At 39.4% G+C, this 13,285-nt stretch overlaps 1 protein-coding gene across 3 annotated transcripts in view; it reads left to right on the top strand.

The window, feature by feature from the left end:
- The window catches only part of Apool (apolipoprotein O like), a 52,867-nt gene that overhangs the window by 20,120 nt on the left and 19,462 nt on the right, over window positions 1–13,285 (top strand). For 2 of the 3 annotated variants that reach the window (XM_060374372.1, XM_060374373.1), the window contains exons 2-3: window positions 4,650–4,754; window positions 12,190–12,309. In XM_060374372.1, the coding sequence (XP_060230355.1) occupies window positions 4,650–4,754; window positions 12,190–12,309 (225 nt within the window). Of the gene's footprint in view, window positions 1–3,593; window positions 3,622–4,649; window positions 4,755–12,189; window positions 12,310–13,285 lie in introns of those variants that run through there. The other variant, XM_021629304.2, reaches the window with a different exon arrangement.

Genomic DNA, 13,285 nt, shown 5'->3' with positions numbered 1-13,285 from the left:
TTTTTGTTTTTGTTTTTTGTTTTTGTTTTTTATTCTTGTGAAAGTCTGAGCAGCTCTTCTTTTTTTTAAATTTTTTATTAATTACACTTTATTCATTTTGTATACCCCCATAAGCCTCTCCCTCCTCCCCTCTGGATCCCACCCTGCCTCCCCTTTCTTCATGCATGCCACTCCCCAAGTCCACTGATAGGGGAGGTTCTCCTCTCCTTTCTGATCTTAGTCTATCAGTTCTCATCAAAAGTGGCTACATTGTCCTCTACTGTGGCCTGGTAAGGCTGCTCCCCCCTCAGGGGGAGGTGATCAAAGAGCAGGCCAATCAGATTATGTCAGAGGCAGTCCCTCTTCCCATTACTATGGAACCCACTTGGACTCTGAACTGCCCTGGGCTACATCTGTGCAGGGGTTCTAGGTTATCTCCGTGAATAGTCCTTGGTTGGAGTATGAGTCTTCTTAATTTTAATGCTATTTGACTAAAGGTAACCTTACCTTAGAAGATTTTATGTATTCTTAAATTTCTCTGGTACTTACAAACTAGTGTTTTGTTTTGTTTTAAATGAGGAATTATCAATGTTTGTTGTTTTAGTAGTATTTCTCTTAAGGGTCAAACAGTACTTTTGGATTTGTGGAATATGTAAGGTCTCTAGTAACATATGCTTCTTTACTCTTACCTTTACAAACCTCAATTTATGCTTCACATTCATTTTTAGCTCCGAGATCAGTCAAGAACTGGCCCAACACTGTAGTTTGCCAACCCTTATTTTAGTGTTTCAGTATGCTATGGCATCAGCCACTCCTTTTTTATAGAGTAACATCTATTTCATTGATTTAACTCGTGCTTGAAAAGGGTTAAATATGCTAATCTATTTTTAGATCATGATTATCAACCAATTCATGTAAATTTATTTTAAACTCTAAGTGATATTATTGTATTGCATGAATTAATGCAACCATTCTAAGAACACTAGGTTGTAGGAAAAGTATCTGTATATTATAATGCTTCAAAAGTGTTTTTTAGTCAAGCGTGGTGGCACACGCCTATAACGCAGCACACAGGGAGGCAGAGACAAGTGGATCTCTGTGAGTTCAAGGCCAGCTCAGTCTACAGAGTGAGTTCAGTATAGCCAGGGCTGCCCAGAGAAACCGTGTCTTGAGAAAAAAAAAATATGTTTTTCTTTCATTTGGGGATTACTATTTTAGGGGAAAGTATGCATCTAGGTAGGTATTTAAAAGTAGTAAAAGTATTGACCTATATCATATAATCATCTGAGGGCCCTAGTAACAAAATTCTATTGGTTCATGGTTTTACCTTAATGGTATTTTTAATTTTTTTATTTTTTGCTATTTTAAAAATTATGATTTATTTGCTTTTTATTTGCCTATTTTTATTAATTCTTATTTTTTTACATTAATTACATTTCATTTGCTTTGTATCCCAGCAGTAGCACCCTCCCTGCCTCAGCTCCTCCCATGCCCCTCTCTAGGTCCACTGACAAGGGAGGTCCGCCTCCCCTTCCATCTGACCCTAGTTTATCAGGTCTCATCAGGACTGGCTGCAATGTCCTCCTCTGTGGCCTAGCAAGGCTGCTCTTCCCTCAGGAGTGGGGGGAGGTCAAAGAGTCAGCCACTGAGTTCATCTCAGAGACAGTCCCTGTTCTCCTTACTAAGGTACCCACTTGGATACTTAGCTACCATGGGCTACATCTCAGTAAAGGTTCTAGGTTATATCCATATATGGACCTGGGTTGGAGAATCAGTCTCAGAAAAGACTCCTGTGCTCAGATATATTTGGTCATTGTGGAGCTCCTGTCCTCTCCTAGTCTTACTAACTCCCCCTTCCTTCATATGATTGATTCCCTGCACTCTGCCCAAGGTTTGGTTATGAGTCTCAGCATCTGCTTTGATACCCTGCTAGGTAGAGTCTTTCAGAGGCTGTCTATGGTAAGCTCCTGTCCTGTTACTTGTTTTCTCCTACTTCCATTGGCCATCCCATTTGTCTTGTTTAGCTTCTTTAGGTGTATAGATTTTAGTTTGTTTATCCTATCTTTTAGGTCTAGTAACCACTTGTAAGTGAGTATATACCCTGTGTGTCTTTCAGCTTCTGGGATACCTCACTCAGGATGATCCTTTGTATATCCAACCATTTGCCTGCAAATTTCATGATTTCCTTGTTTTTAATTGCTGAATAGTATTCTATTATGTAAATGTACCACAATTTCTGTATCCATTCCTTTGTTGATGGATATCTGGGTTGTTTCCAGTTTCTGGCTATTACAAAAAAAGCTGCTAGGGACATGGTTGAGCAAATGTCCTTTTTGTGTACTTGAGCATATTTTGGATACATGCCTAGGACTGCTATAGCTGGATCTTGAGGAAGCACTATTTCTAATTGTCCGAGAAAGTGCCAAATTGTTTTCCAAAGTGGTTGTACAAGTTTTTGTTCCCACCAGCAGTGGAGGAGGGTTTCCCTTTCTCCATATCCTTTCCAGCATGTGTTGTCATTTGAGTTTTTGATCTTTGCCATTCTGATGGGTGTAAGGTGAAATCTTAGAGTTGTTTTGATTTGCATCTCTCTGATGGCTAAGGACGTTGAGCATTTCTTTAAGTGTTTCTCTGCCATTCTGTATTCCTCTAGAGAGAATTCTCTGTTTAGCTCTGAACCCCATTTTTTAATTGGATTACTTGATTTGTTGCTTTTTAACTTCTTGAGTTATTTATATATTCTGAATATAAGCTCTCTGTCAGTAATAGGGTTGGTGAAGATTCTTTCCCAATCTGTAGGCGTTCGTTCTGTTTTGATGACTATGTCCTTTGCTTTACAGAAGCTTTTCAGTTTCATGAGGTCCCATTTATTGATTGTTGATCTAGAGCCTGTGTGGAGCAATTGGTTACATGGGAACAAGTACCTTTATTTGAAAAAGCTATACTAATGTGAAAATTGACTAGACAACTGAGACAACCTGGAACTTCGGATCAGTTTCTCTTTCATGAGGGTGGAACTTGCACAGAAAAGAAGAATAAGCACAAGAAGAGATTTGGGCTTAACACTGAGTACTTTGTGGGTCTCTTTCATGGATGGCTTAAAATAACATCTATTTTCATTGATCCTAGGTTCTTACTGACTGCTTTCTCCAACTGTTCACAGCAAATGCTTGGATTTTATGCACTAGGCATTACTACCATTTATGGCTAATTTTCCCCTAACTAGCTCAATAAAGATGAAATAGACCACTTTCTTCAGTGAAGAGGACAAAGAGTTTATTTAAAGCATTTGTTCCAATAAAATAACTAGAGCCATCTTTCTAAACTCAATATTTCTTTTAAGTTTTAAAATTTCTTTTATATGCACATACAGGGTATTAGATTCCAAGGCATTTTCAAGCAGCATGTGTTTTAGTAGATTTTCTTATTTCTTCATCTTTTCTACTCCTCTGCCCTGACTTTCAGTCCTTTCCTCTATCCAGTTTCATTTCCTAAATCACACCTGTGCTTTTGCCCACATGTCCTTGGTGTCTGTTTTTACCTTTCTTGTTTTCTTTCTAGTTTTGTAGGCTTTGATCACATTTATAGCTGTATGAAATTTAAAAGCAAGTGGAAGAGTCTGGAAAGCATGATATTAACAAGGTATCCTGAAATCTTCCATGTTTTAAAGTTACATGTGTAAAATTTGTTTTGCATGTGTCACTGTGCTCATGTGGAAGACAGAGGACAACTTGTAGGAAGTGGTTCTGTTCTTCTACTGTCTGGGTCCTGAGGATTGAATGCAGATGTTCAGGCTTGGTGGCAGGCATGCTTACGAGCTGAGTCATCTTACCTGCCCTTATAATATTTTGGATTGCTTGCATACTTGTGTGATATGTGTGTGTATGTGCAGGCATCCCTAGTGTGCATGTGTCATGGTGTAATTGTGGATGTCAGAGGATGACAACTGTGGAAGGTGGTTCGCTCCTTCAGGGTTTCTCTTATGTTTCTGAGGCATGGCATACTCCAAGTTACCTGTCTCAGGGCTTCTGGGCAGTTTTCCTGTCTTTGCTTTCTATTTCCCCTTGGCTGGATTTCAGAAGTGTGCTTTTTATGTGAGTAGCATGAATGGAACTCAGGTCATCAGACTTGCACACTTTTATCTGCTGAGCCATCTCATTGCCTTCTCAGTTGTTTTTTTGTTTGTTTTGTTTCAGTGTGTGTGGGGGAGAAGAGAGAGGCTAGGGAGAGAGGGAGAGAGAGAGATAAGTCATGTTGTGTAGGCTGGTCTCAAACTTATGTAGCCAAAGATTACCTTGAGCTCTCCATTTTCTTTCTCTACCTCCTGAGTGTTAGTATTATAAGCATGTGCTACCTACCACATTAGGTTTATGTAGTATGGAAATAGACTCCAGGGCTTTGGGCATACTAGCCAAGTGATGTTCCTACTTCTAGGAGATGATAGCAAAGATAAGATTTCATATATGTTCATTTAAAATTAGACTTTGAAAAAAACAATGGTATCTTTTTGCATTTCACAATATAGCAGCAGAAAAGGTTTATATAAATATATTAAGCAAATTGAAATAGTTGAATATTTAATATATTTCCTGAGATCTCCCAAATACTTATCAGGAATTGGAAACAGAATCGTTTTACTTATGGTGGTCTTTTTGATATGTCTTTTTCAGATGGGAAAGTTGACAGCCATGCCTGCAGGTCTGATATATGCATCTATAAATCTACATCTGGCCAAAGAAGAGGAACCCAAAAAGCAGCTAGTGAGACCAGACCAGGTAATTTGCCTACAAAACTTTACAAATTTTGTGTGATATAAAGTTATTGGAAAAACTATGTAGGTGTTTTTATCTTTGAAGTCACTTATATATTTTGTAAGTATAAAGAAATAGATATGCGGTATCTAAAATAGACAATATATTTAATAGAAATACAAAATTTTTACTTCAAAAAATGGTTATTTTTTTAATGGCAAGTCATTAATAATGGGATCTTAAAAATGGAAGCACATAGCAAAACAGCATAAGTGTTGGAACACCATTTTCCTAGGCTTCTCCAAATTGGATTCTACTAGTTATATGCATTATGTGGTAGGGGAGGCACTTGAATTGGCACACTCTTGTCTTCTTTTCAACAGTCCTGAAGATACCTGATAAAACAGGGTCAGATGAAAGGGGAGGAGGTCCCCCCCTATCCGTGGACTTGGAAAGGGGCAGGGAGGAGATGAGGGAGGGAGGGAGGGACTGGGAGGGAATGAGGGAGCGGATACAGCTGGGATACAAAATTAATAAAATGTAACTAATAATAATAATAAAATACAAATAAAAAAAGAAAAGAAAGAAATATGAAAAAAAAGAGTGTTCTGCTGTCCACATTTACGTTTGTAATCTGTGCTGGACAGGTTTTACTTGACCAACACTATTCAGATTTGTACCCTCTGTAGTGGCTCATTTTCTAGTTAGGTGGTATCTCCCAATTGTATTGGGATAATGAGAAGCAAGCATAGTGCCGTGCTTTGTATAAAGGGCCTGTTTTTGTACATTCAGGTTCTTCTGAGTATTAATTACTCTGCTAGAGAGATGCAGGTCACTGGAGCGTCAATTCTTGATCTCTGTAGCAGAACATAGTTGATAAGTGGTGGCTCCAGAGCTATCAAATTCCAGTAATAAGCTATGTTTCCAGAAACTGGTGGTTGGTTTGCCTCTTTTGGTGAACTTCACAGACTGAACTGAGCCTCCTGCTACTTCCACTCTTCTGGCTAGTGTCTGGTCTTACCACTTTCTCTGTACAAGTGCTTCCCAGGGCTCTCTCTCAAACTGGGGCTGTGGCAGGTGAAATTTAAGCTTTCTCGACTTATGGTTGTTTCCTTTTCTCAGGCCCTAAGGTAGATCAGTTTTAAATAATGAATTTTTTTTACCATGAGAGTGGCTGATTCCTGCCCTTAGGGTGACATATGGGATTCTTTTCCATTGCTGCCTTGTCCACTGGAGGAATTACTTTCTCATCAAAAGCTATAACTGATTTTAGAGACTTATGAGGGTTTTGGGGTTATCCTAGAAGTAGGTCATTCCTTTTTTTTTTCCACTGGGACTGTGTGGCTCACTTTTTGAATTCATTGTTTGCTTCTCATCCACCAACAGTAAGTAATGCACATGGAGCTGTACTCAGCTTGACTTTTTTTCCATGAGTCTTCCTTCCCACCCTATACTTTACAGGTATCTTCTCACACACTGTCCTAGTTTGCTTTCTTGACCAAAAGCAACTTGGGAAGGAAAGGGTTTATTCATCCTTACAATTTACAATCTATCGTGAAAAAAAGTCAGGGCAAAAACCCAAGGCAGGAACTGAAGCAGAGTCCGTGGAGTAATGATTGTTTGCTTGCTTGCTTCCTTGCTTCCTTGCTTCCTTGTTTCCTTGTTTCCTTGTTTCCTTCCTTCCTTCCTTCCTTCCTTCCTTCCTTCCTTCCTTCCTTCCTTCCTTCCTTCCTTCCTTCCTTCCTTCCTTCCTTCCTTCCCTCCTTCCTTCCCTCCCTCCTTCCCTCCCTCCTTCCCTCCCTCCCTCCTTGCTTCCTTCCTTCTCCCATGCTTTACATCCTGATTGCATTTTCTCTTCCCTTCACTCCTCCCAGTCCCCTTCCCCCACATCCCTTCCCCCTGAGATCCATACCTACTCTGTTTCTCTTCAAGAAAGACCTTGCCTCCTAGGGATATCAACTGAACAAGGCATAACAAGATACAGTAGGGCTGGGCAGAAACCCACATGTCAAGGCTGGACAAGGCAACCCAGGAGGGTCCCAAGAGCAGGCAAGTGTCAGAGACAGCCCACCACTCCCACTGTTAGGAGTTCCATAAAAACACCAAGTTACACAACTATAGTATATATACAAAGGTCCTAGGTCAGTGCCATGTAGGCTTCCCAATTGTTGCTTCAGTCTGTGTGATCCCTGCTTACTTGATTCTGTGGGCATGTTCTGTGGCTTCCTCAACCTCTCTGGCTCCTATAATCCTTTATCCCCCTCTTTCTTGGGGTTGTCTGAGTTATGCCTAATGTTTGACTGTGGGTCTTTGCATCTGCTCTTATCAGTTGCTGAATGAAGCCACTTTTATGAAGATTATGGTAGGCTCTGTTCTACAAGTAGAGAAGAATACCAATAGGCATCATTTCATTGAGTTTATTCTGTCCTTTGTACCTGAGCAAGATATGTCCTCCTGGGTTGGGGCCAAGGGCATGGCAATAGGGGCAGGCTTTGGGGAAGGAAGACCTGCCAGTGTCTTTGGGAATAGACCAGAGGGAGTGTGAGAGTTTGGCAGGCAAGCAGGCAGCTGACCTGCTCTTCTGACAGGCATGGCCTGGACCTCACCTCACCGTCCTTTCTTTTGCAAAGTAGGACCAACTGCCCAGAGGTGGTACCATTTATAGTGAGCCAGACCATTCTGCATCAATCTTTACTTAAGACAATGTTTTGAGTATACTTGTCTATACTCCATTCTGATGAAGGCATTTGCTCAACTAAGGTTCTCTCCTTTCAGATGACTCTAGCATGGGTCAAGTTGAGACAAAACTAGTCATCACAAGGCTGAGAGAATTTCTGATGCTCTTCCTTTCTTTCTTTATTTAAAATTATAATCAGCCTTTTCCTATTCTGACTCCTTTCGTTCACCAGGTCAGCAGTTTTCAGTCAGCCACCTTATGTGGAAATAACATATTTTTGAATTGTGAAATTAATTAGTGGCTTTTACTATTATATAGAGCAGACAGAATTCCCAAGTACATTTTAAACTGGAATTAATTGACTTATTTGTTAAACAAGACTGGTTACTAGCTATATGGTAGGAAACATTTTAAAAACTCAGGATCTAATTATGAGGAATTTAGAATGACCAAAGGAAGAAAAGGTGATACATATGCAGAATGTCAATATACCTTTATTGTATAATGTGAACAACACCTTTGTTTAAATCTATTTGTGAACACAGTCTCTACTAAATCAGAATACTCTGAATGAGATGTTGTGATATTTCAACTTTCTGTTAAGTTTCTAGCTGAAAAAAAAATCCTTGATTCAACTTTTTCTTGTTCAACATGTTTTGAGAGGATCAATATGTTCTTGCTTTAATGAATGACATTTCGTGAACATAATTAAATCCTCCATTAGTAGAAAACTTTTCAGGGCCATGAGATAACCATCATTAACCAATAAATATGTTGATCACTATAATGATTGGTCACCCCACAAATATCCCTGGAGATTTCTTTTCTAAATTCCTCAGTATCATGCATTTCACTTATTTTATTGTCATTTGCCTATTTTTTTAAACCAAGAAGTAACAAGAAAAACTACAGATTTGAGCATTTTATTTACAATCAGTTCAGTTTTAAAAAATGGTATTTAAGCTTAATTTAACCATGATTTATTTTTTAAAATTTATTTATTTAGGTATTTATTACGATTTATTACTTTGTATTACAGTTGTAGCCCCATCTCTCTTCACCCTCCGTCCATTTCCCCCTCCTATGCCCCTCTCCTAGTCCACTGATAGGGGAGATCCTCCTCCCTTTCTATCTGACTCTAGCCTATCAGGTCTCATCAGCACTGGCTGCATTGTCTTCCTCTGTGGCCTGGTAAGGCTGACCCCTACCACCACCACATGGAGAGGTGATCAAAGAGCCAGCCACTGAGTTCATGTCAAAGACAGGCCCCTGTTCCCCTTACTAGGGAACACTTAGAGACTGAGCTGCATGGGCTACATCTGTGCAGGAGTTCTAGGTTATCCATGCATGGTCCTTGGTTGGACCATCAGTCTCAGAAAAGACCTCTGGCCCCAGATTTTTTGTTCTGTTGCTCTCCTTGTAGAGCACCTGTACCCTGCAGGTCTTTCATCTCCTATTTCTTTCAAAAAATTCCTTGTATTCTGCCCAGAGTTTGGCTATGAGTCTCAGCATCTGCTTCGATACCCTGATGGGTAGAATCTTTCAGAGGCCCTTTGTGGTAGGCTCCTGTTCTGTTCTCTGTTTTCTCCATCTTCAGATGTCTATCCTATTTGTCATTCTGAATGGGGATTGAACAACTTCCCTATGGTTCTCCTTCTTGCTTAGCTTTTTTGGGTGTACAGATTTCAGTATGTTTATCATATTATATGTCTAATATACACTTATAAGTGAGCATATATCATGTTTACCTTTCTGCTCTGTCTTAACTCACTTGGGATGATATTTTCTAGTTCCCATCATTTGCCTTAAAGTTCCATGATTTCCTTGTTTTAAATAGCTGAGTAGTATTCCATTGTGTAAATGTACCACAATTTCTGTATCCATTCCTCAGTTGAGGGACATCTAGGTTGTTTCTAGCTTCTGGTTATTACAAATACAGCTGCTGTGAACATGGATGAGCAAATGTCCTTGTTGTATACTTGAGCATATTTTGGATATATGCCTAAGAGTGGTATAGCTGGATCTTTCTAATTGTCTGAGAAAGCACCAGATTGATTTCCAAAGTGGATGTCCAAGTTTACATTCCCACCAGCAATGGAGGAGGGTTCCCCTTTCTCCATAACCTCTCCAGCATGTGTTGTCACTTGAGTTTTTCATCTTGGCCATTCTGATTGGTGTGAGGTGAAATCTCAGGGTCGTTTTGATTTGTAACTCCCTGATGACTAAGGACATTGAGCATTTCTTTAAGTGTTTCTCTGCCATTCTATATTCCTCTAGAGAGAATTCTCTGTTTATCTCTGAATCCCAATTTTTAATTGGATTACTGGATTTGTTGGCTTTTAACTTCTTTAGTTCTTTATATGTTCTGTATAATAGCCCTCTGTCAGATATAGGGTTGGAGAAGATCCTTTCCCAGTCTGTAGTTTTTGTTCTGACAACAGAGTCCTTTGCTTTACAGGAGCTTTTCAGTTTCATGAGGTCCCATTTATTGATTGTTGATCTTAGAGGCTGTGCTGTTGGTGTTCTGTTTAGGAAGTTGTCTCCTATGCCAATGATTTCCAGGCTCTTCCCCCCTTTTTCTTCTAACCGATTTAGTGTATCTGGTTTTATGTTGAGGTCTTTGATCCACTTGGAGTTTAGTTTTGTGTAGGGTGATAAATATGGATCTATTTTCATTTTTCTGCATGTAGACATCCAGTTGGACCAGCACTGTTTGTTGAAGATGTTGTCTTTTTTTCCATTTAATGGTTTTGGCTTCTTTGTCAAAAATCTAGTATCCATATGTGTGGGCTTATTTCTGAGTTTTTTATTCAATTCCATTGATCCACCATTCTGTTTCTATACCAGTACCATGCAGTTTTTATTACTGTTGCCCTGTAGTACAGCTTGAGATCAGGGATGGAGATACCTCCAGATGATCGGTTGTTGGACAACATCATTTTGGCAATTCTGGGCTTCTTGTTATTCCATATGAAGTTGAGAATTTTTCTTTCCAGGTCTGTAAATAATTGTGTTGGTATTTTGATGGGAATTGCATTGAATCTGTAGATTGCTTTTGGCAGGATGTCCATTTTCACTTTGTTGATTGATCTATGAGCATGGGAGATCTTTCCATCTTCTGATACCTTCTTCAATTTCTTCAGAGACTTGAAATTTTTTTTTTTTTTTTTTTGCCATACAGGTCTTTCACTTTCTTGGTTAGAGTCACAGCAAGGTGCTTTATGTTATTAGTGGCTATTGTGAAGGGTGTTGTTTCCCTGATTTCTTTCTCAGCCTTTTTGTCTTTGGTATACAGGAGGGCTTCTGATTTTTCTGAGTTAATTTTGTATCCAGCCACTTTGCCGAAGGTGTTTATCAGCTGAAGGAGTTCTCTGGTTGAATTTTTGGGGTCACTCATATAAACTATCATGTCGTCTGCAAATAGTGACACTTTGACCTCTTCCTTTCCGATTTGTATCCCCTTGATCTCCTTTAGTTGTCTTATTGCTTTAGTTAGGACTTCAAGTACTATGTTGAGGAGATATGGGGACAATGGACAGCCTTGTCTTGTCCCTGATTTCAGTGGGATTGATTTAAGTTTCTCTCCATTTAGTTTGATGTTGGCTATAGGCTTGCTGTATATTGCCTTTACTATGTTTAGGTATGTGCCTTGTATTTGTAATATCTTCAAGGCTTTAAACATGAATGGATGCTGGACTTTGTCAAATGCTTTTTCAGCATGTAAGGTTATTTTCTTGTATACTGAGCTGACATGGGCTACATCTGTGCAGGGGTTCTATGTTCTATTCATGAATGGTCCTTGTTTGGTGTATCTGTCTTAGAAAAGTCTCCTGTGCCCAGATATTTTGGTTCTGTTGCTCTTCTTGTGGAGCTCCTGTTCCCTTCAGGTCTTACTATCTCCCCGTTCTTTCATAAGATTCCCTGCACTCTACCCAATGTTTGGTTTTGAGTCTCAGCATCTGGTTTGATACACTGCTTGTTTCTAGATTTTTACAGTTAGAATTTTGCTAGGATTAAGGGCTGGTGAGATGGCTTAGCAGGTAAAGGTCTGTGCTGGCTATGTTTCTATCAATTTGAAACATGTTAGAGTTATCTGAAAAGGGAGAACTTTAATTAAAAAAATGACTCAGCCTCTACCACATTCTCTTAATTAGTGATCGATGGAGGTAGGCTAAGCCCATTGTGGGTGGTGACACCCTTGGGCTGGTGGTCCTGGGTTCTATAAGAAAGCAGGATGAGCAAGCCATGTGGAACAAGTAATAGCTTCTGCATCAGCTCCTGCCTCCGGGTTCCTGTCCTGTTTGAATTCCTTTCCTGGGTTCCTTCAGTGATGAACTACAGTGTAGAAGCTTAAACCAAATGAACTCTTTCCTCCCCCCTCTTGATTTTGTTCATGGTATTTCATCATGGCAATAGAAATGCTAATTAGGGTAAAGTCCTTGCCACCAAGCCTAATGACCTAAATTCAAGCATGGAATTTACCTTGTGAATAGAGAGAACCAACCCCCACAAGAGTGAAGCCTAGTAGCTTAGACTACATAATGAACCCATTAATTTATAAATAAATTATAAACAAAACAATATACTGTGTCCTACTATATGTAACATCATTTGATTCTGTCCTTCTAATAGTTTTTATGTTCATTTTATTATATCAGATCTATAGTTTAGATTCAATAGAAAACTGCATCTGTTTTTTGAATGAAATTCAGTGATGATTCTGTTGTAACAGTGGTGGAAAGACAACCTGGTTTTTGACATGAGCTTTTCTTCTACCCCCAGCTTCCAATATATACTGCACCACCTCTCCGTTCTAAATATGTTGAAGAACAGCCAGGTTATTTACAAATGACCTTTGCATCTATCCGTACTACAACTCTTCGTTATGTTGGCTGGTGCAAGGTAAGTCTATTTTGATAGTAGTTAAATATTAGTGTTTTTTTTATTGTTTTAGGTATTTATAGACATGGGTTTTTTTTTTTTTTTTTAAGATTCATTTATTTATTATTTATAAAGCATTCTGTCTGCATGTGTGTCTGAGGACCAGAAGAGGCGACCAGATCTCACGGTAGATGGTTATGAGCCACATGTGGTTACTGAGAATTTAACTCTTTTGGAAGAACACTCAGTGTTCTTAACTTCTGAGCTGTTTCTCCAGCCCTGATGTTTATTTATTTTTTAACTTTTCTTCTTCTCTCATACATTACATCCCATATGGATTTTCCCTTTCCTCCACTTCTCCCAGCTCCTCTCTCTATTTCCCCTCTCCTCCAGATCAATTCCTCCTCTGTTTCCCTTCAAAGAAAAAAAAAGAGAGAGAGAAAGAGTAGGACTCCTAGGGATATACATCTATCATGGCATACCAGGATACAATAAGGCTGGGCATGTCCCCTCATATTAAGGGTGTGGTAGGCAAACCAGTATGAGGAAAATGGTCCCAAGCACAGGCAAAAGAGTCAGAGACATGCCCTGCACAGTATTAGGAGTCCCATAAGAACACCAAGGTACACAACCATAACATATATGCAGAGGATGTAGATTAGACCCTTACAGGCTCCCTGGTTATCAGTTCAGTCTCTGTGAGTCCTGGTTAGTTGATTCTGTGTTCTTGTGGTGTCCTTGACCCCTCTGCCTCCTACAACACCTGGGTGTGTGTTTCTACCTCTGCTTCCCTGATAATGATGCCCCTTTGATGGCAGTTGGGCTTGGCATTGATTCGTAGATGCAGTTTTATTTTAAAGAAACTACCTCAAAACTTAGTGGAAATACCAAGAACTGTGTAATGGCCCATTATTTTGGGGAATTTATCCTGGCCTATTATTTTGGGGGATTAGGAATATGATGAGACATTCATGTGATATTGCCTGGAGCTAATCTA

This window comes from Meriones unguiculatus, chromosome X (assembly GCF_030254825.1).
Source record: "Meriones unguiculatus strain TT.TT164.6M chromosome X, Bangor_MerUng_6.1, whole genome shotgun sequence".
NCBI lineage: Eukaryota > Metazoa > Chordata > Mammalia > Rodentia > Muridae > Meriones > Meriones unguiculatus.
This window is presented reverse-complemented; position numbering and strand designations above follow the sequence as displayed.